Source organism: Bos grunniens, chromosome 18 (genome assembly GCF_055505025.1).
Source record: "Bos grunniens cultivar Pamir isolate PY7600 chromosome 18, Bosgru_T2T1.0, whole genome shotgun sequence".
NCBI lineage: Eukaryota > Metazoa > Chordata > Mammalia > Artiodactyla > Bovidae > Bos > Bos grunniens.
In genome coordinates this window covers 36,316,914-36,340,969 of record NC_141182.1, presented here as the reverse complement: position 1 = coordinate 36,340,969, position 24,056 = coordinate 36,316,914, and the positions used below count along the sequence as shown (strand labels likewise).

The 24,056-nt window shown below is 39.6% G+C and overlaps 1 protein-coding gene across 9 annotated transcripts in view; it reads right to left on the bottom strand.

Annotated features, from left to right (window-relative positions):
• The window catches only part of TANGO6 (transport and golgi organization 6 homolog), a 184,559-nt gene that overhangs the window by 98,254 nt on the left and 62,249 nt on the right, over positions 1–24,056 (bottom strand). For 7 of the 9 annotated variants that reach the window (XM_086351439.1, XM_086351441.1, XM_086351442.1 and 4 more), the window contains 2 exons: positions 17,823–18,299; positions 16,988–17,045 (listed from right to left, as the gene is read on the bottom strand). In XM_086351439.1, coding sequence (XP_086207565.1) covers positions 16,988–17,045; positions 17,823–18,299 — 535 coding nt within the window. Of the gene's footprint in view, positions 1–10,120; positions 11,075–16,987; positions 17,046–17,822; positions 18,300–24,056 lie in introns of those variants that run through there. The other 2 variants (XM_086351446.1, XM_086351447.1) reach the window with 1 other exon arrangement.

Below are 24,056 nucleotides of genomic sequence, written 5' to 3'. Positions count from 1 at the left end.
AGATTCTTAGAAAAGTTCAATCTTCCAAGACAGAACCAAGAAGAAATAGAAATTATGAACAACCCATTTACAAGCACTGAAATTGAAGCTGTGATCAAAAATCTCCCAAAAAACAAAAGCCTAGGATCAGATGGCTTCACAGGAGAATTCTATCAAACATTTAGAGAAGAGCTAATGCCTATCCTTCTAAAACTCTTTTAAAAAACTGCAGAGGAAGGAATACTTCCAAACTCATTCTATAAGGCCACCATCACCCTGACACCAAAAACAGACAGAGACAACACAAAAAAAGAAAACTACAGGCCAATATCACTGATGAACATAGATGCAAAAATCCTCAACAAAATTTTAGCAAACAGAATTCAGCAACACATCTAAAAGCTCATATACCATGATCAAGTTGGGTTTATTCAATTAGGATTCTTCAATATGTACAAATCAATCAATGTGATACACCATATTAACAAACTGAAAGATAAAATCCATATGATAATCTCAATAGATGCAGAAAAAGCCTTTGACAAAATTCAGCACCCATTTATGATTAAAACTTTTCATAAAATGGGCATAGAAGGAACCTACCTCAACATAGTAAAGGCCATACATGATAAGCCTATAGCAAACATTATTCCCACTGGTTAAAAACTGAAAGCATTTGAAAGCATTCTAAGATCAGGAAAAAACAAGGGTATCCACTTTCACCACTATTACTCAATATAGTTTTAGAAGTCCTAGCTACAGCAATCAGAGAAAAAAAAGAAAAGGAATCCAGATAGGAAAAGAAGAAGTAAGACTCTAACTGTTTGCAGATGACATGATACTGTACATAGAAATCCCTAAAGATAGTATCAGAAAATTACTAGAGGTAATCAGTGAATTTGCATTTGAACTGTGGTGTTGGAGAAGACTCTTGAGAGTCCCTTGGACTGCAAGCAGATCAAACCAGTCCATCCTAAAAGAAATCAGTCCTGAATATTTATTGGAAGGACTGATGTTGAAGCTGAAACTCCCAATACTTTGGCCACCCAATGCGAAGAACTGACTCCTTGGAAAAGACCCTGATGCTGGGAAAGATAGAAGGCAGGAGGAGAAGGGGATTACAGAGGATGAGATGGTTGAATGGCATCACGGACTTCACAGACATGGGTTTGAGCAAACTCCGGGAGCTGATGATGGACAGGGAAGCCTGGTGTGCTGCAGTCCATGGGGTCGAAAAGAGTTGGACACGACAGAGTGAATGAACTGAGCTGAACTGAAGTCCAACATCCAAAGTCTTCTGGGACATTGTTTCCTTGTGCTTGGCTATTTTGTGACTATGCTCTAATTATTATACATAACTAAATATACAATAATTATTTTGAGAGAAGGAATGGGTAGTTATTGCTTAATGGTTAAGAGTTTCTGGGTGGGCTGATGAAAAAGTTTTGGAAATAGAAGTGACACAACATTGTAGATATATTTAATGCCACTAAATTGTACATTTAAAGATGGTTAGAATAGCAAATTTTATAATAAATTTACCATAATAAAATTTTTAATCATTAAAAATTAAAAAATTATTATGAGGATTCTTTCGGGTCTAGGGTGATGGTCCCGTCTTCTATAGAGATATGCTTTTTTGTAAGACATCCACAGACACCATGAGTATATAAATATTTAAAACTCTAATTCCCAGTTTGAACTTTCCTGAATCCCAGTAATACAAATCTGCAAGAGAGGTGGACCATTTTGGGATTACAATCTCTCCAGTGACAAGACAATGCCCTTCCCAGACCCTGGGGATAAGGTGAAGGAATACCATTTTCACTTTTTATTCACCCGAAGGTGTATTCCTTTGGGATCTAAGTAAGCTTAACACTAGAGGTCTTCTATTAGACTCCCCATTTCAAGTTGGGACTAGCCAGGCTTTCATTTCTACAGGTCTGACCTTCAAGAGCAGGAAACTAAAACTTAATTTCAGCAAATGCCCTGAGGGCAAATGCAGGTTCTTAAGCTCCATTTACCTTTTAGGATCTTGCTTTCTCTTAAGAACACACTCCAGTATTTTGGGCCGGAGGATTCCATGGACTGTAGAGTCCATGGGGCTGCAAAGAGTCGGACACGACAGAGCCACTTTCACTTTCTCTTCAGATGCTGGCTTGGTAATTTGCTGTTTTCTTGTTAGTTCTTTTATGCTTTTAAAGTGTCTTAAATATGTTAACCTGCATAAAATTGTTTCAGCTGAGGTATCTCGTTGTGGGACATCATCGACTCAATGGACATAAGTTTGAGCAAACTCCAGGAGATAGTGAAGGACAGGGAAGCCTGGTGCACTTCAGTTCATGGGGTCCCAGAGTTGCACATGACTGAGCGACTGAACAACAATATCTCATCATTGGCTTCCCTGGTGGTTTGGTGGTAAAGAATCTACCTGCCAATGCAGGAGACACAAGAGATGTAGGTTTGATCCCTGGGTCAGGAAGATCCCCTAGAGGAGGAAATGGCAACCTGCTCCAGTCTTCTTGCCTACAAAATTCCTTAGATAGGAGCCTGGTGGGCTACAGTACAGGAGGTCACAAAGAATCAGCACATATTGAGCATATATCTCACCATTACTGGAAATGGAAGAGAGAACTGTATTTTCTTCTAGATTTTTGTCTAGTCTGAATAGAAGATTTAATGTTTTAACACATCTGACAAACATGGTACATACTGAGGTTTCTTTGTTGTTAGCAATAGTTAGCACGTAAGATTTTCCACTTATCAAATCTGTCATCGTAAACAGGTGACAGTGCCTTTCCTTTACACTGCTGTCTCACTGAGCTTAACCTGAAGTTATTCTCACATTTTTCACACACAATTTTTGACCCACTCAACAACCTAACAAGTGTCACATACAAAAACTTCTAATATGAACTGATGAAAGACCAAACACACGGTGCCACCAGAGAATCATTTAAGAGCAGAGCAGGGTGGCTCTATGACTATAGTTTTTCTTTTATGTCCTTGTTATGAATAGCATCTAGATAGACATATCTGGACAAAATTTTGCTTCTATTTTAACCATTTGGTCGCTCAACTGCAAGACAAGAAATAATAGATTCCATTTTATCTAATTAGTATTCCTCGACTTAGTAATTCTGAAAACTGAATCACTTTGCAACCTAAATATAGAAAAGTTATTATTATGGTCTGGTTCCTAAGCAACCATTTCATTAAGAAAAGCTCCACTTGGGAAAAACATCTGTTTGTCAGTAAGGTTTCTGCTGTTATCATATAATTTCAGTGAAAAAGCCATGGTCACCCCGTGCCTTAGTAATCCCTAGTTGTGAAAAGGTCAACAGAGGGTACTATAACAGAGAGCCATCTGTTTCAATCTGGGATAGTCCCTTGAAACTTGTTACCAGCTTTCCTAAACCACCACATAATTTAAAGGCCATTATCTTCTGGTTATAAAAGCAATAAATGTTCATGCTAGAGAATATGAAACCTGTAAGAAAAAAGGCACAAAGAAAATAAAAGTCATTTGAGTTTTTGATGCCTTCATATTAGATCTCACTGGAAAAATGTATTCTGCTGCTATAAAAAAAAATTGAAAACCACTGACCTAAAATAACTCCATATGTTTTGCCTTTGTCATCTGCAATAAGAGTATTTTTTGTAAGGTTTAGGGGCTGTGTGTTGGACAACTGAACTGAGAGATTTCTACAGTCAAACATTCAGTGACAATCTGACGGGGCGAGAAGGTGATGAAAGGTATGTGTCATATGACATATCACATGTGACACGGATTATAAAACTTCCTTGTCAGGTCATGTAGATGGCCCAGGACAGTGATTTTTTGAATCTTTTGTTGTTATTTTTAAAGCAGCAGAATCTTGTTTTCCCATATTTTTTAGAGGAGGCTCAATGAAAGAGAGAAAAAGAAAAGAGCCTACCCAGCCCACCCCTTCTTCACTGATCTTTGGGGTCATCGGGTCTGCAGGCTCCTCCCCTGGTACAGCACTGCTACTTCACTGTGCCCTGGGTCTGGATCACTGGTCCCTCCCTTCTTCACTAGGCACCAGATCTCAGCTAAAGGGTCACTTCCTCCTACCCCTTTCTGTCAGGTAAAATGTCCCCAACACAGGCTCTCGTATCACTGTGTACCTTTCTTCCCAGCATCTGTCAAAGCCACATTTCACATTTGTGTGACTTTTTTTTAACTTTTAAAGACTCTTTTTTCCCTTTGATGTGAACCATTTTTAAAGTCTTTATTGAATTTGTTACAATACTGCTTCTGTTTTATGTTTTGGTTTTTTGGCCCTGCGGCATGTGGGATCTTAGCTCCCCAACCAAGGATCAAACTCACACCCCCTGCACTGAAAGGTGAAGTCTCAACCACTGGACTGTTTGAGGAAGTCCCATGTGTGTGGCTTTTTGATTAGCATTTGTCCCCTGCATCTCCTCCCTGCCTCAGACTATATATTCCATGGAGGCAGGGCACGACTGTTTTTCCTCAGCAGTATACTGAGCACAGCACCCTTACACAGAATAGGTGGTCAATGAATATTTGTTGAGTGAATGACCATTTAAAACTATTAAGGAAAAAACCAACAGCCAAAGATATTTTACAGTCTTTCTGTCACTGTCTAAAGTCAGGTTACCAAAAATGGAAAACAGATGTTAAACATAAAATACAAAAGTGCTTCAGAGGGGCTTCCCTGGTGGCTCAGTGCTAGAGAATCTGCCTGCAACCAAGCTTGTGCGCCACAACTACTGAGCCTGTGCTCCAGAGCCCAGGAGTCACAATCACTGAGCCCACGTGCAGCAACTACTGAAGCCCGAGCGCCCCGGAACCCGTGCTCTGCAACAAGAGAGTAGTCCCTGCTTGTCACAACTAGACAAAAGTCCTCACAGCAATGAAGACCCAACACAGGCAAAATTAAATTTAAGAAAAAGAAAAGGAAAAAAAGTGCTTCAGAAACCACCTTCTCCTAAGAAAGAAAAGTTCAGCAATAGTGCCTTGGCAGGTGGACGGAAGGATGACCTAATTAGGTCTTTGGTAGTGCAGAGTCTGTGATCTGCATTTTCTGAGGCTCAGTTCATTCCCTATCTTCCAGCCTCCTTGGGGACAGTAGAGATGTCACAAGGTCAGGAAAAAAAATCAAGTGTAAAAGTCTAATGCAAAAATCTAAGTGAGTTGCTCAAAACTATACCGTTAAGTGCATTTTTCCACCACTGCCCAAGATCTTGACGTGACCACAGAGGGGGAAATTGATATTTCAATCAGTTAAAAATGTTAACCTATGATTCAAAAACACAATTCACTGTGTCAAGGTGAATAAAAAGATATAATTGGGCTTATTAACTGTGTGAATAACTTCAAGAATCATCTTAATCACACTGGGTGTGATTAGGAATTTTAATTTGTATTTGAAATGAAGGGTAAGATAAACACTTTAGTTTGGGAGGGAAGAGCAAGAAAGGGTGACCCTCCAGCTGTTGCCTCAAAGAAGTTCCAGTAAAATATGGGACAGACATAGAAAACGGACTTGCGGACACAGGACGGGAAGGGAAGGAGAGGGTGGGATGAATTCAGGGTAGCACTGACATATATACACTACCACGTATAAAACAAGGGCTTCCCTGATAGTTCAGTTGGTATAGCATCCACCTGCAATGCAGAAGACCCCAGTTCGATTCCCAGTTCGATCCGTATTCCCAGTATTCTTGGGCTTCCCTTGTGGCTCAGCTGGTAGAGAATCCACCCACAATGGGGGAGACCTGGGTTTGATCCCTGGGTTGGGAAGATCCTTTGGAGAAGGGAAAGGCTACTCACTCCAGTATTCTGGCCTGGAAAATTCCATGGACTGTATAGTCCACGGGGTCGCAAAGAGTAGGACACAACTGAGTAACTTTCACTTCACGTGTAAAACAGGTGGCTAGCGGGAAACTGCAGTATAGTGCAGGGAGCTGAACCTGGTGCTCTGTGATGGCCTAGAAGGGTGGGATGGGGGGATGGGAGGGAGGGTCAAGAGAGAGTGGATATGTGTATACTTATGGCTGATTCACACTGTTGTACAGCAGAAACTCATACAACACTGTAAAGTAATTATACTCCAATTAAAAAAATTTAATGTAAAAAAAGATTAATTCCTTAGAGATTAAAGGAATACTGTACTTAAAGATAAGTCTTAAGAATAACTTGCTATTTTAGTTGTGAGCTCTCTTGTTCTTTTATCGTTAATTTGTCTTCAAATATCAAGTTGACTAAAGAAAGGACGGCTCCAGGGCAAAATTTAAATAGCTGTTCTGCAGGTAAGGTATTTACAACCTTCTTAATAGCTTGTAGACATTGAAGCAACTGAGTATTTATCCCTAGATGTCTCATAAGTGCCTTATAGGTAATAAATTCTGCCTTAGTGACAGCTAGTTTACATGAATAGGAGGTAAAGGATTTGAAACGAGCCATGGAAACCAAGAAATTAAGACATATGTAATTGCTTAGCAGAAAATGTCAAGATCCACTGGTTCCATGGCTTAATTCTACTGCCTGAAAGAGCAGAGGCCATGGTGACTGGAGATGGTGAGAAAAAGGAATGGAGAGAGAGGAGGGAAGGACAGAGAGGTCTATGGCCTTGACTTTGGAGTTGATGCTAGACTTCATCACTCACTGGTTAGCCTTTTATTGGCAACAATCTTTGAGCTTTGGTTTCTTTGTCTGAAAAATCAGTAGGTAAAGATATTGACTCTTATAGAGTTTTTATGAGGAGTAAATCAATTAACGCAAGTTACATCTGATATTTGGTTGGTGCTCAATAAATCATGAGTGAATATATACTGGGTTGGCCCAACATCTTAACCTGAACGAACTTTTTGGACAGTCCAATAGAAACAAGGAGATAAAATAACAACCATCAACAAGCATGATACTTTCAAATCCAGGCAGTCCATCACCAAGACATTACTGGTGGACTGGCAACAACAAAAAGCCTTTAAAGCCCTCCTAGAGCCCACAAAGAAAGTTCAGCTGCCTTGTCTTGGCATTCTGACAGCTTATGGATTCTAGCCTAGTCCCACTTCTCCCCATCCTTCCCAGTTTGTTCCGCTAACAATCTGAACTGCTTACAGTACTACCTGCCTTTATACTTGCCCTGCTCTTGACCACCTTCTTACCTTTGCTTTTCTTTCAGCCTCAGTCCCCTCACTCCACCTCTACATTCTAAATCCTGCTCATCCCTATTAACAGTCCTAAGAACTCCATGAAAACCTATTTTGGATTTTTCTAAGTTTATTTTTTAAAGTATATATAATGCTATTAAACTGAGAACAAAAAATAAAAGTATGTAACTCAGTGATCTTTAGTATATTACAAGGTTGTCCAATGATCACCACTATAAGCCCAAAACATTTCATCATCTCCCCAGAGAAATCTCTTATTCATTATCAGTCACTCCCTGTTTCCCTCTTCCCATTCTCAGGCAACCACGAAACTGCCTTCTATCTCTATGGATTTGCCTACTCTGGACATTTCATACAAAATGTGGTTTTCGTGTGTGGCTCCTTTCATTTATCATGTTTTGAAGGTTCAGTCACTTTATAGTATGAATCAGTACTTCCTTCTTTTTTGCTGCTAAATAATATTCCACTATTTAAATATACCACCTTTAATTTATCCATTCATCAGGTGATAGAAGTTTAGGTTGTTTCTACTGTGAATGAAAAATATTGCCTGCCCTACCGGTAAATAAAAGATGTTACAGCCGTTAAGCCATCACATTACAGTCTCTCTGATGGTGAGCTCTGGGGGAACTCAGGATGAAATAGGATGCCCGTCATCTAGCAGTCAGCCACCCCCTGACTGCAGCCACCCTGACAGTGCCCCCTGAGGAGACTCAGGATGAGAAGGCACAGGATGAGGCAACAGACAGCTGAGGTGCATAACAAAAGAATCACTTCAGTGAGCCCAGACTCTTACATCTTTCCATATACAGAAAAGCACTAAATTCCTTAACTGGACATATCTGGTTTCTTTAATTAACAGTAATCTTTTCACATTCTGAATACCTGGTCTTTGTGGCAAAAACTCCTATATATCCTGATTCCTCCCTTATCTCTTCAGAGTTATCTAAGATGTTGTATCCTAGGCTTGAAGTCCTCAGAAAGTCTGCTAAATAAAACATAATTCTTAACTTGTAGGCTGTGCATTTTTTTCAGTCGACACTACTTTTTTGGCTATTACAAATAATGCTGCTCTGAGGATTCATATGTAAGCTTTTGTGTGGACATGTGTTTTCATTTCTCTTGGGTGTATATCTAGGAGTGGAATTGGTGGATCATATGGTAACTATGTTTAACCTTTTGAGAACTGCCAGACTGTTCTTCAGAGGAGCTGCACTATTTTATGTTTTCACCAGCAGTGTATGGGCATTGCTTTCATAAGCTGTATTATTTTAAAGTAATTTTAAAATGCAATTTATTGGCATCAGAAATGTAACAAATATCAAAAGTCCTATACAGAAAAACAAGTCCTATACTTGTTTTTCTAATCCACAAACTCAGTAAACTATATATATATATCCCAGGATTGTTCTGAAGGCTCTCTCCTGACACTCCTAAAACGAGACTGGTGTCTCCAGTGCTGAACAGTGGGAATAAGGACTGGCAGTGTGAGGTAACATATATACGCCACCAATGGAAGATGAGTTAGAGATACACATAGAGATTGCTCAAAAAATAACACAGTACTGGGCTTCCCCGGTGGTCCAGCAGTTGACAATCCGCCTGCCAACGCAGGGGACATAGTTTCGATCCCTGCTCTTAGAAGATCCCACATGCCACAGAGCAACTAACCCCATGCCTTGCAACTACTGAGCCCAGGCCCCACAACCACTGAAGCCCCCGCCCCCGCCCATGCTCTAGAATCCATGCTCCACAAGGGAAGCCACAGCAAGGAGAAACCCACGCTTGGCTACTAGAGAGCAGTCCCTGCTCGCCACTACTAGAGAAAGTCCCTGTGCAGCAGTGAAGACCCAGCCCAGCCAAAAATAAATAAATAAATCTTAAAAAAAAAATACAGTACTCACTGCTAAACAAGTAAAACCACATACACACATACAAAATCAAGCAAACATGAGATCAGCATATTATTAAGCTATAGGAAGAGTTCATTTGTAGTGAAACCATGTCTCATACACAGGCCTAGTTCTCCCATACCTTTGACCATCTGAGAACTCAGCCCTTGTGCCTTGGAAACAAACAACTATTTTAGAATTAATTATTTTTCACTGTGGCAAGAGCAGTCTTCAGAAATGGAGAGACTTAAGATTCAAATCATGGTATTAACATTTGGTATCTGTGTCACTTTGGGCCAGCTGCTTAACCTCTTTGAGCCTCAGTTCCCTCATCTGTAAAACAGGGATAAAAATTTCTAACTCGTAGAGTTACTATGACAGGCACATAATAATAAGTGGTAACCTCCATAATGCTTATTTCCATCTCTTATATAGCAGTTATCCTGGGAAATCTTAGAAGGTGAAAATAACTAAACCTGAAGTAGCCAATTATCTTTTACTTGTAGGTAAAAGTACTAAATTGCTAAATGTGTGCATGCACGCTAAGTCACTTCAGTCGTGTTCGACTCTTTGTGACCCTATGGACTGTAACCTCTAGGCTCTTCTGGCCATGGGATGCTCCAGGCAAGAATACTAAAGTAGGTTGCCATGCCCTCCTCCAAGGGATCTCCCTGACCCAGGGATGGAAGCCGCATATCTTATGTCTCCTACACTGGTAGGTGGGTTCTTTACCACTAGTGCCACCTGAGAAGCCCAAATTGCTAAATATTCTGATGTAAATATGAGTGAATCAATTTTCAACTGATAGAGGAAATCACTGGACAGGTATTTCAAAAATGAGCTCATGTAAAATGCAAGTATTGGGGGCTATAAAATATAATCTCTGATTTGGAGAAGACATACTTCATCTGCACTGCAGTAAAATCAGGTACAGTGGACTGGGAATCCCTAAGACATGGGTCTGCTGTTCCATTATTCTCCCAACTTTTATGACTGTAGGCAAGTCAATTCTTCATTTATAAAAGAAATTTAATATCTGTTTTTATTGTATTTCAAGACTGTCCAAAGAATCAAAAGGCTTTCTAGATGATTAAGCATTATTCAATTTTAATAAATACTGATAATCATAATCAAATCTGTTTTCCATCTTTAAAAGTACAACAATAGGAGCAAATTCTACCATTATTTGGAAAGTTCTAGAGTAACCAAGCGTATTGGGGAAGCAGCGACAAGATTTGAAGGTCAACAAGGTTCAAATTATTACTTGCTATGTAATCTTCGAAAGGGGACTTAACCTGTATAAGTCTCAGGATCTTTAGCTATAAAAAGAGGATATCTCTCATCATACCCAAAAATTAACTCAAAATGGATCATAGACTTAAACATTTAAGAGCCAAAACAATAAAACCACTGGAAGAAAACACAGAAGTAAATCTCAGTTATCTTGGATTAAGCAATGATTTCTTAGAAATGACACCAAAAGTGCAAGTAATAAGACAGGAAACTGGTAAATCAGACTTCATCAACAGTAAGAAGTTTAGTGCTTCAAATGACACTAGGTATTTTTCCAAAGAAGATTAGAAATGCACAATAAGTTCGTGAAAAGATGCTCAGCATCACTAGTCACTGGAGAAATGCAAATCAAAATCACAATGAGATACCAACTTTACACTCTAATACGGCTATATAAAAGGATAGACAATAAAGTATTGGTCAGGACGCATAGAAACTGGAGCCCTCATACATTGTCCCTGCTGCTGCTGCTGCTAAGTAGCTTCAGTCGTGTCCGACTCTGTGCAACCCCATAGACGGCAGCCCACCAGGCTCCCCCGTCCCTGGGATTCTCCAGGCAAGAATACTGCAGTGGGTTGCCACTTCCTCCTCCAATGCAGGAAAGTGAAAAGTGAAAGTGAAGTCGCTCAGTCGTGTCCGACTCTTCACAACCCCATGGACTGTAGCCTACCAGGCTCCTCCGTCCATGGGATTTTCCAGGCAAGAGTACTGGAGTGGGGTGCCACTGCCTCCTCTGTACGTTGTCCCTGGGAAAGTAAATTGGTGTGGCCACTCTGGAAAACATTTTGGCAGCTCCTCAAAGGGTTAAACATAGAATTACTATAGGACCCAGTAATTCTGCTCCAACGTGTATACCCAGAAGCAATGAAAACGTATGTCCACACAAAAACCTGTACATGAATATTCATTACAGTGTTACCCATAATAGCTTAAAAGTGAAAACAATGCAAATGACCATCAACTGAGGAATGGATAAACAAAATGTGGTTAATTAGTAGTACAATGTAATATTATTCAGCCATAAAAAAAGAATGAGACCCTGATACATGCTACAACAGGGATGAACCTCACAAATGTTACGCTAATTGAACCAGACACAAAAGTCCACACATTGTATGATTCTGTATTATGAAACATCCAGAATAGGCAAATCCATAGAGACAAAAAGGAGATTAGTGGTTCCCAGGGAAGAGGGGGAGTGAAGAATGGGAACCAACTGATAATGGATATAGCGTTTCTTTTTGAAATGATGAAAAGTTCTGAAATTAGTGGTTTGACTGTACAAATACTAGAAACCACTGAATTGCACATTGTAAGACAGGTGAATTTCAGGTGTGTAAACTAAATCTCAAGAAGTTTAAAAAATGGGGATAATGCCTATTTCCCAGAACTTCAAGAATTTACTGAGCTAGCATATATGAGAGATGTTCTCTAAATGCCCATTTGTTAATTAGGTGCTACAGAACACCAAAGGAGTCTTCCCATTTCAAGGAAATAAGCCGAGATGATAAACTTCCCAGGGTCACATTCCACATTTCAATGCCCTACTCAATTAGGTGGTCCTTCAAGGGGTAGAATTATTTTCAGCTGCTGAGCGCCAAAGAATTGATGCTTTTGAACTGTGGTGTTGGAGAAGACTCTTGAGAGTCCCTTGGACTGCAAGGAGATCCAACCAGTCCATTCTGAAGGAGATCAGCCCTGGGATTTCTTTGGAAGGAATGATGCTGAGGCTGAAACTCCAGTACTTTGGCCACCTCATGCAAAGAGTTGACTCACTGGAAAAGACTCTGATGCTGGGAGGGATTGGGGGCAGGAGGAGAAGGGGACAACAGAGGATGAGATGGCTGGATGGCATCACTGACTCGATGGACGTGAGTCTGAGTGAACTCCGGGAGTTGGTGATGGACAGGGAGGCCTGGCGTGCTGCGATTCGTGGGGTCGCAAAGAGGAGGACACCACTGAGCGACTGATCTGATCTGATCTGAATGGTTCCCCAACTTACTTTATTTGAAGTAGAAATCTGAGAATAAGATAGAGAGTTCAGTCTCTGACAAGTTAAGACATGTAATCCTGCTCAGTTTGAAACTCTATAAAAACAATTTCACTTTGTATCTACTTTCCTGCCTTCCAGGCTTTTTGCCTTTCCCTCCTCTTGGCTCTTCTGCCAGAAATGAAAACTCTTCTGTGAAAGGAAAAGGGTGGAAGAGTCAGTGCAATTTGTTCAGGCATGTTATGTTGAGATGACTAGATTCTCTGCACGATACTGGCATACTTTCACCTCTCATGCTTGGCTCAGAGCCTACAGTTTCTTTCTTTTTTTCAATGAGCCAAGAAGTTTCGCCCAAAGATTCTTTTGACACGGATGGGGATCACTTGGAGCTGTGAAATGCATCTATTGCTGGTGTTGCCTTCAAACTGTTCTTTAAATAATTAAAAGTGACCACGAGGACCCATGAGTAGATCCATACTAAGATAGATAACTGGGCCATAATATCTTATTTGAAGAATATCACGTGTGTATCACATTCATTACTGGAACGTGTATTTCAAGACTGAAATGTGAAAAATGCTCAAAACATCAAATATACATTATGGGACTCTTAAGGACATATTTCATCTCCTATTTTTGAAGAGAGGAAGACTTTTACTTTCTATCTTATACACCTTCTTGCCATTTAAATGTTTTTTAAAACAATAAGAATGTAATAACTTGTACTATAATGATGATAAAACAATGAGAAAAAGAATATACAAGGAAGTCTGAAAAGGAGAGACACTTAAAGGACACGTCTAAGATTAAGTGTCTATTTATAAACTCTGGATTGTAACTGGAACTTAGCAACTTGTATAGAATTCTCTGCCTGAAGAAGCTGCTACTGAGTGTCTGGGAGCAGCTGCTATGAGAATTAAATCAACCATCACTTTCTCAGTAGAAATAAAAAGAGATGTGGTCTTTCATAAAACTAAATTTTAACTCATAGGGAATTTAGTCCTCAGGCTGTTGTGATGTACAGATAATATGTATATCAGAAATTTCTGGGATCCTGGTGGTTCAGTGGTTAAGCACCCGCCTTCTAATGCAGCCCCCTTGCACTACAGAATATCTACATGCAGGCTGGTCTTGTCTGCCTGCCTGACTGGAGTCCAGAATGGCGTGGCTCTGGAGTGTTAGGCCTAGGCAAATGACACTGACATGCAGGTGGGAAAATTCAGCTCTTTCGTTTCTTAATGGGAAATTCACCTAAGGCCTTGCTTGGCCTTGAAGTGTATGGTACCAACACCAAAAACATCAATTAATTCAAACTTGTCTGCTGTGGGGAACTGAGAACAGAAATTAGACCTCTACCTCCCACATTCCTTCATCTCCAAATTAGCTACTAACTGATTAGCATACCAATTAAAAGTACTATAAACAAACACAAAACCAGCAGTTGTGATTTTTATAGCAGACCCTAGAGGCTAATGAGCTCAGTGGGTTAAACAGCTAAGAGGTTTACACAGCAGCGATGCTGTATGAGAATGACACACCGCCACTTCCCGAAAACTCTGTCCAAAAAAAAAAATCAACGAGAAACATCTCCTTGACAGTATTACAGTTTCCTGGAAAAAGCACAGGATGACTTGTTTCTGAGACTTACTAATTATCAGCAGTTCAGGTCCTTGCCTCTTTGATTTATTTGATTCCCATAAGTGCCATTCACTGTCATGTGGAATCCTGAGCTCCATCAAGTCCTCAGGCTTATCTCAGTTCCTGGCCTCTGTGACCTCTCAGCTGCCAATAATTACTTTCTCTCTCAACACACTCCACTCTTCTGCTCCCTCCTAGCTGTCCTTTTTCCTTGATGAGTGGTTATTTTTGTCTCCTCTGAAGAGTAGACTCTTGAGTTTATTCTTGCTCTTGTGCATTTCAGCCATCACCATGTGAATGTACCTGGGGAGGCCCTGGACCAGGAAGGATCAGTAAGAAGCACAGCAGAGAGATGCGCAGGGAACAGCAGGACTGCCCAGCCCAGCCTAGGTCAGCCGAACCCCACTGGTCTACAGATGTGTGAGTGATCATAAACGAGTGACAATAAATAAACGATACTGAATGTTGAGGTATTCTGTTACATAGCAGAAGCTACCTGATAGAATACACCTACTCAAGCTTTAGCTGAGAAGTTACACATATCACCATGTTATTACCTAGCAATCTAACAAAAGAAATGGTAGTGACATGCACTGCTATATTAAAATGGATAACCAACAAGGTCCAGTTACAGGAAACTGCTCAATGTTACGTGGCAGTCTGGATAGGAGGGGAGTTGCGGGAAGAATGGATACACGTATATGTATGGCTGAGTCCCTCTGCTGTCCACCCGAAACTATCACAACATTGCTAATGAGCTGCTAATAAGCTATACTCCAGTATAAAATAAAAGTTTAAATCTAAAGAAAAGAAATAGTAGCGATATGACGACGATGATGAAAACATTAAAATCATAATTAGCTAACACATACTGAACACTTAATATGCACTAAGCACTTTCAAAGTACTAACTCATTTAATGTTAGCCCCCTTCATAAATAAACTTTTACTGACAGAACAGTATTCAATTTACAGATTTATTGAGAAGATGCACACAGAGTTCCTGTATACTGCATACTTGCTGCTGCTGCTGCTAAGTCACTTCAGTCATGTCTGACTCTGTGCGACCCCATAGACGGCAGCCCACCAGGCTCCCCCGTCTCTGGGATTCTCCAGGCAAGAACACTGGAGTGGGTTGCCATTTCCTTCTCCAAGGCATGAAAGTGAAAAGTGAAAGTGAACTTGCTCAGTCCGGTCCGACCCTCAGCAACCCCATGGATTGCAGCCTTCCAGGCTCCTCCATCCATGGGATTTTCCAGACAAGAGTACTGGAGTGGGGTGCCATTGCCTTCTCCGATAATGCATACCTAGCTGCCCCCTACCACTAACTTTCACTTTAGCATGGTACATTATCACAATTAATGAACTAGTACTGACATTTCATTATCAACTAAAGTCCATAACTTACTCAGATTTTTAAAGTTTTTCCCTAATGTCCTTTTTTTGCTCCAGGATCCTATTCACCACATTATATTTAATCTCCTTAAGCTCTGATGGTTTAATCCCTCTCCTCCTCACTAAATTCTATTATTTTTTTGGCAACAGCTTTATTGAGACACAATTCACATACTGTAAAACTCACCAATTTAAAATATACAATTCAAAAGTTTCTACCATACTGACAGAGTTGTGCAACTATCACTACAGTCAATTTTAGAATTGTGTGAGCTTTCATCACCCCCTCAAGGAAATCCTGTACCCTTTGGCCATCACCTCCCAAACCTTTCCCCTTTCTCTCCAGCCCTAGACAACTGCTAACCTACTCTCTGTCTCTATAAATTTACCTATACTGGACATTTCATATGAAGGAACCATACAAAATGTCGTTTTCTGGGAATGGTTTCTTTCATCTATGTTTTCAAGGTTTTACCCACATGTTTCAATACTTCATTTTCATTGGCTGAATAATATTCCACTGTATATACACACCACATTTTGTCTATCTGTTCATCAAATGGTAGACATCTAGGTTCTACCTTTTGACTACTACGAACATTAATGAACAAGTTTTTGCATGAACATATGTTTTCATTTTTCTTGGGTGAATACTCAGAATTGCTGGGTCAAGTGACAACTCTGCATTTATTTTTTTCAAAGAACTGCCAGACTATGTTCTAAAGCAGCTGTAGGGACTTCCCTGGTAGTCCAGTGGCTAAGACTCCACTCATCTAATACAGGGGGCCTGTGTTCAATCCCTAGTCAGGGAACTAGGTCCCACATAGCAAAACTATGACCTGGCGTAGTTAAATAAATGAAGCAAGCAACTGTACTGTTTTACATTCCTACTTAGCTCCCTTTTTCACAGGTAAGAAACTGAAGCCCAGAGGGATTAAGTACTTTGCCAAAGTTCACATAGCTGAAAAGCAGGAGGGGTGGGGGAGGGTTGGTGCATCCTGGTGATCAATCTCCAGACCCCAGCTCCTGAGGACTACAGCACACTACAGAGCCCAGAGACTGTGAGTTAATTCTGCCTTCTTACCAGGTCTGCCTCCTACCCTTCTGGGGAAAGGTGCTTAACTCTCCACACCCTTTTTCGTAAAGCCCCTCTCTAGATTTAAAATCCACAAATTAACAGAAGACGGAATCACAACAAAGAATCATAAATGAGAAATAAAATGACTGCAAAAAATGTTTTGATAATGAAATATATTCTGAGATTCTTTTAGTTTAACAAGAGCGCAAAGGTGCACAATGACAGTAGCCATGCACCTAAAACATCAATGTAATGGGAGCTCACATGTGAGGCATTCTTTACCTCCTCAAATTTGAGGAAACGGGATTTAATCTATAGAATGATAAATAAACATAAATAAAGGCTTCCCCATCATTATGAGATACTGAACTCTTCAGGGTCCCTTTAGGAACCCTCCAGAAATATTACTATCATGACTGAAATTAAGTCCTAGCTAGGAGGCAGGAAAATGGACAAAATGACCAGCAGGTTATGATTCTATGACTTTAGAGATTTTGTGAAAACACATGATTTAATTTTTGGTCCACAGACTTAAAGTCCTAAGCAGGACTAACTTACCCTGAATAGCAGACAGATATACAAAGGTGTCTTCATGCTCCAAGTTCTCCAAGAATATCTGAAACCACAGAATATAGCAGTGACATGATTCACAAACAGCAAGAGAAATTTAAGACACCTTTAGAGCAGACTCAAAAGAATAAATGCTTGTAGTCCTCTTTGCTGTAGCTAGATACTGGTCTGACTGTGAATCTTGTAGGGAAAATAGTATATATGTTTGAAGTTCCATTTCTATAATGGTTAAAAAAGGGCAGCGATCCGGCAGAAATACTTCTTGAAGTTGTCTAGTATACATTAAAAGTAGGCATGGAAACCAAAATCTGGAAGAACAATTCTCACATTTTTTCCACTACAGCCCACGGTAGATAGCCCGTTCTTAGGCCTGTGACAGACTACAGGCCCTGACACACAAGAGGCCAGGTTTGGGGCTACATTCAATGAATGGCATATCTGCTATAATTTGATCCTTTTCTCTTGCACTCAAGAAAGCATATGGAAATGCAAGGGCAAGACAGAGATGTTATTACTGGGATAACCTTGAATCTGTTCTAATTTATTAAAAAAAAATCTTTTGCAAACTTCAGCTCTTCAACTGATATTAGTAGCAGCCTGTAAAACCTCTGGCCTTCTGCTCATGTTCAACTGAGTCTTGCTTCTGTAGAACAATTACAATTTCCCCAAGGGTGGCCCAGGACAGGGCTTGATACACAGTCAAGGCTCCTGGACAGTGGCCTCACCGTGTGTGTGTGTGTGTGTGTGTGTTTGAGTGTGTTCTACTCACTGCGTGTTTGTGTTCTACTCACCATGTGTATGTGTCTGAGTGTGTTCTACTCACCTTGAGAAGCTTCTCCTGCATATTAAGGACTTTTGCTTCTCTCTCCTCTATCCAGCGAGAAAGAGTTCGCAAGGCAGCAGCCCGTGTTGGAATTTGAGGATCATAAGCTGATAAAAGAGCTTCCTGGAGCTCTTCTGTGGTTACACTTTCTGATTTTTGCTTTGCAGTGGTGCTGGGCTCACGGACTTCATGAGAAGCAACATGGCTTTGCTGTGGTTCAAGGTGGCCATGAGATACATCGCTGTATCTTTCATAACTGGTTTGTTGCTGCTCTTCCCTTTTACCTTCTGGATCCTTTTTGTTTAGGGTACTCTGGGCGGCCACACTGACAGCCTCAGTGGAAAAGGCTCCATGAGTAGAGATGGTAATGCGGAGATCAGCAGCAAGTTCCTGGATGACAGGGTCAGGGTATGTGCTAGAGACCTTCTCCAACAGAGGCAGCAATTGCTTCAGGACAGCAAAATCACTTGACTTCAACTACAAAATGAAATTTTAAAAATGCAAACCCAAATTAACATAGCAGATGCTAATATGACCACAATATGACGCTAATATGAGCACAAGGCAACAGACACTAAGAAAAAGGGGCTGGAAGCAAACCTTGTTCCTGGTGTGATTCGCATATAGCCTGAATCTGGCACTCTAACACTATGGTCTTATAACTATAATTAACATTTATTGAATACTTACCGTGTACAGGTACTTTTCTAAATCAAAAAGTACATCAGGAACAAATAGTATTACTCTTTTTTCCCCCTCCCCACTCCCTCACCTATTATTACTCTTAATATTTATAATCTGATAGGCAAACATGGCTGTTATTTTAATTTGCATTAATCAGACTAATAGCAGTATTAAGCATCCTTCCATGTTTATTAACTGTCTACATTTCTTCTGGGAACAGCCTGTTTTCATCCTTTGTACCCCACTCACCTCTTAGTCTTATTTGTCTCTACAGTTTCTTTTTTTTTAATTTATTTATTTTTTAATTGAAGGATAATTGCTGTACAGAATTTTGTTGTTTTCTGTCAAACATCTACAGCTATTCTTACCATGACATATTTTAATACCCAGTCATATGGTGAAATTCTTTTATATTTTGAATTGTATTATATTATAGTTTTTTACTAGGATGTACCTTTTGCCATAAAAAGATGAGTTCACATTAGCAAAGTACTTAGTGCTTGACACACTAGTAAGTACTATGTGAATGGTTTAAATATAAATACAATAAACAAACAAATCACACACACACATATTCAGAGCCCTATAAAACAGTTACTATCTATATGTTAAACAGGGAAGGGACTTCATGAGTGGTCCAGGGGTTAAAATTCCACACTTCCAGTGCAGGGGACACAGGTTCAGTCCCTGGTCAGGAAACTAAGATTCTACATGCAGGGTGGTGCAGCCAAAAATTTTTTTTAATTTAATTAAAATTAAAGTCACACAGCTGAAAGACAGTAAGATGTGAACCTAATAAATCTGGCTCCAGAGTCCACACTCTTAACTAAACGCTACACAGTCTCATTTGAATGAGTAAAGCTATTCTTAACTGCAAGATCTAAAGTGGCTGGTCAGCATACAAGGGTGACTCAGGCCTGGAAGGGACTGTGATGGTAACTGGCAGAAGGGAAGTTCCCCTAGAAAATGAGAGTGAAAACTACTTAAGATTTTATTCTCTCTAGAAGCTCTGTTCTAATAAAGCCTTACTAGGAAAGGTGCATGGGCAGTCAGTGAAGAAAAATCAGTGTGTATTTCACTGAAAAATCAGTGAAAAATCAGACAGTATTTTCTGTCTGAAAATACTGGAAAAACTGTCATACGAAGCTTCATGAAGCCCTGATCATTTGAAAACCTTACACATCTTAAATCCTTTTTAGAACAAGGCAGGGTATTTATTACTCACTCATTCACACACTTCATTATCCAACCAACCAATCAATTAACCAACTGTTTTCATAGGACCTACATAATATTCTCATATTACACTTCAGCTTCACAGAATTGTTATTGTTCATTTTCTCTACCACTTTCCTCCCAAGTAAATGAAAACTTGAGATATATGTCAGGTTTGTACCTGGAATTTCACAATAAAAATATATATTCCTAAGAAAAAGGTCCATCTTATCAAAAATCTAGTGGTACTGGAAAAGATATTTTAGGATAACTGTGCTAGCGTTATCACCATGCTGGACTTCATTCAGTGCCTCTGTAGTATCACGTGTCTTTGTTTTTTCTTTAAGTATCTGAAATGAGAATATCTACTTATACCTATGGAATAAGGTATAAGTGTATGGCTTCTTTTTCATTTCTCGTATATATAACAATTTCTTCTTAAAAAAAAAAAAAGTAAGACAAATAGACTAATGGAACAGAATAGAGAGACCAGAGATAGACCCACATAAATACAGTCAACTGATCTTTGACAAAGGAGCAAAGGCACTACAATGGAGAAAAGATCAACTTTTTAATAAATGGTGCTAGAACAACTGGACATCCATAGGCAAAGAAATGAATCTAGACACAGACCTTATACTGTCACAAAAATCAACTAAAACTGGATCACGGACCTAAATGTAAAATTGCAAAACTATAAAATTCCTATAAAATAACATAAGAGATATCTAGCTGACCTCAGGTATGGTGATGGCCTTTTTTAGGTGAAATACCAAAGAAATCCATGAAAGAAAGAACTGATAAGCTGGACTACATTAAAATTTAAAACTTCTGCTCTGCAAAAGACAATGTCAAGAGAAAAGACAAACCACAAACTAGGAGAAGGTATCTGCAAAAGATACATTTGATAATGGACAGTAACCTAAAATACACAAAGAATCCTTAAAACTCAACAATAAGAAAACAAACAACTCAATTAAAAATGGGTGAAAGACCTGAACAGATACCTCACCAAAGAAGATAGCAATTGAAGATATGCTCAACATCATATGTCATCAAGGAACTGAAAATTAAAACAACAATGTGATAACATGACACAACCATTAAAATAATGAGAATCTAACACTAACAACACCAAACACTGATGAGGATGAAGAACAAAAGAAACTCTCATTCAGTGCTGGTAGAACAAAATGGTATAGCCACTTTTGCAAGACAGTCTGATAGCTTCTTACAAAATTGAATGTATTCCTACCATACATTTGAACAACTGAACTCCTTGGTATTTACCCAAATGAGCTGAAAACTTATGTCTGCACAAAAACCTACACACAGATGGTTATAGCAGCTTTACACATAACTTCTAAACCTGGTAGCAACCAGATGTCCTTCAGTAGGTGAATGGATACAGATTGTGATATATCCAGACAATGGAATATTATTCAGAACTAAAAAGAAATGAACTACCAAACCACAAGACATTTAAGAACCTTAAATGTGTATTTCTAAGTGAAGGAAGTCAATCTGGGAAGGCTACAGAGTATACGATTTCAACTACATAATGGTCTGGAAAACACAAAACTGGGGAGATGGTAAAAGATCAGGAGTTAGGGGGAGGAAGGGATGAATAAGCAGAGGATTTTGGGGTTAGACCAGCTATTAGGTACAACGCTACAATGGTGGATATTATGCATTTGTCAAAACCCATAGTGTACAACACTAAAAGGGAACCCTAATGGAAACCACAGACTGCAGGTGATAATGATGTGTCAATGTGTATTCATGGATTGTACCAAGGTACCATTCGGGAACTAGATGCTGATACAGCAGGAGAGGCTTTGCCTGTGTTGGGGCAGGGGATGTACAAGAAATCTCTGTACTGCCTGCTCAATTTTGCTCTGCACCTAGAACTGCTCTAAAATATAAAATCTATTTTTAAAAAAATAGCCATGTTTCTCCCTATTTTCAAACTTGGTCACTGTGCAATTAATCTTATTCCACTAGGTAATGTCTCTAATCACCACGGGCAGCTACGTGGATTCTGAACCAAACAGTTTCTAAGGAAATGAAAGTTATGTATTCGTTCAGCTTCACAAGGCTATAGATTTCTCACTATGAGAATAAACAGGGAAACCTAAGACTACAAGTGCCAACTATTTGTTTATAAATGTTTAAAAAAGTTTTTGAGGTATAAAGTAATATTTACTTAATTGATAAATGAGAAAACTGAAGCATTAAGTAATTATCAATTATTTTTCAAGAGTCACCAAGGGCCACTACCAAAATTGAGACGTGACTGTAGTCCTCATTTTTCCTCCTGCCATTGCTTCTCAGCATAGATCTCAGATCTAGATCTCAGAACTCTGTATAAAAGTCTCGAGGCTGGAAAGAGCATCCCACAAGTGAGTGACAGACTCCCTCAACTGGCTGCCTCTTTCCCAGTTTCTGGAATGTTTCAGAAACAGAACGAGCAGTGCTATGTCAGCCCACTTCTACAATCTCCTTTAGGAATGGAAGTTAGGTAATGACTTGGAGTAGAAGTTAGATTAATTACTCCTTCTAAATCTCTGCAAATTCTCAAATTTAGAAACTGGTGGTTAGATCAGTAGGGGTGGAATTAAGGGTGGTGGGTGGTCGAAGAGGGCATGTCCTCTAAGACCATGGTCCCCAACCTTTTTGGCATCAGGGACCGGTTTTTCCTGGAAGGCAATTCTTCCGTGGGCTTGGTGGAAGGGATGGTTTTGGGATGATTCAAGTGCATTACATTTATTGTGCACTTTATTTCTAACCGAATGCCACTGATGATCTGACGAGAGATGCTGGTCTTTGGCCTGGAGGTTGGGGACCCCTGCAACAGAGGAGGACTTGGGTGGTCAGCCAGAGGAGGGCATATGTACCTGAAAACCCCCCACAGGAGACTTTACAAAGCTCCCCTGGAGGACAAACACACTCTCACTCTGCCTTACCTGCTGCAGTGAGAATTATTATTTTGGAAGAATCCAAAAGTCTCTTCCAGCAATAAAATGCTGACCAAAAAATTCCTAATTCTGAAAAATACTTACATTTACCTTGTGTTCTCATTTTTTGTGTATCACCTATGTTTCTTCATACATTTAGCTGAGCAGTTTATATGTCTAGGTCCTTATTTATAATGTTACTGAATTAACTTACAAGTGGAACTTGAAGGTAAACTCCATGAGGGAACAGACACTTGATAAACATTTCCTGAATGAGTTCATCCTATGATACTCTTGGAAAAGTATTAACAGCATGAAATCTCAAGGTTTGGGTTCAAGTCCCAGCCCTCCAAGACCAAGTCTGCTCCACGCAGCAGGGCTTCAGAGGACTCTGTGGGCCCTGGAACATCATGCATAAACTGCTTCCTGAGGGCACAGGGAAGTCATCAATACCATACTTTTATTGATGATCAGTCTTGACATTTAGAAAATACGTTTGGAATTACAGCTGTCTAGCTAGCAGCCTTAAGCCTATACTTTCTCCAAATCAGCTCCTCTTCTTAGACACTATGTTCTATTAATCATCTTATTTATATAAATTAGAAAGGAAAGAAAGGTTCAAAAGCTGTTAGATTCTGTTTCATTAGCTAAAACAATGAATCATGATCAGGGATAGGTACAATGAAACCTTCTAGACTTTGAAGCAAAAACCTAGCCTAGCCTGACAACGAACATCTGAAAATATAATTCAGGATCATGACTTTTTTTTCTAATAGAAAGACAGAAAACCTAGCATTACTATAGAAGCCACTTATAAATCCTTCAATCAAAGACAAAAAAAAATTAATAGATCTAGGGCAAAGGTATAGGGGTGACGTGTTATGTTCCCTTTAACTGCAAAGTCAGAGGAATTCAGGATATAGTCGGTGAGTCAGGATGGCTCATGGAAGGGCAGGGTCACGGTAAAGGCTATACTACATCTGCATCAGTCAGGTGAGTATCTGTTAGAACAGGACTAATCTGCATAACCAGCCCCACAATAATGGACTTCAAAAAGGAATTGGAGATTTCTGTGTTCTGTTTTGCGACACGGTTTGAAATTCTAAGTGTTAAATAAGCAAAAAAACACACTCTCAACTACGGAAATAAAGATTTTTCAAATCAATACTCAACCAGAAAAACACAAATCAACCAGGTCAACTAAATCCATTAACAGTACAACTTAAGAAAAATTATTCCAGGGACTTCCCTGGTGGTCCAATGATAAAGATTCAACGTTCCAAAGGCAGGGGGTGCCGAGTTCGATCCCTGGTCAGGGAAACTAAGATTCCCACATGCTGCTTAGTGCAGCCAAAGGGAAAAACAATTTCATTGGTGA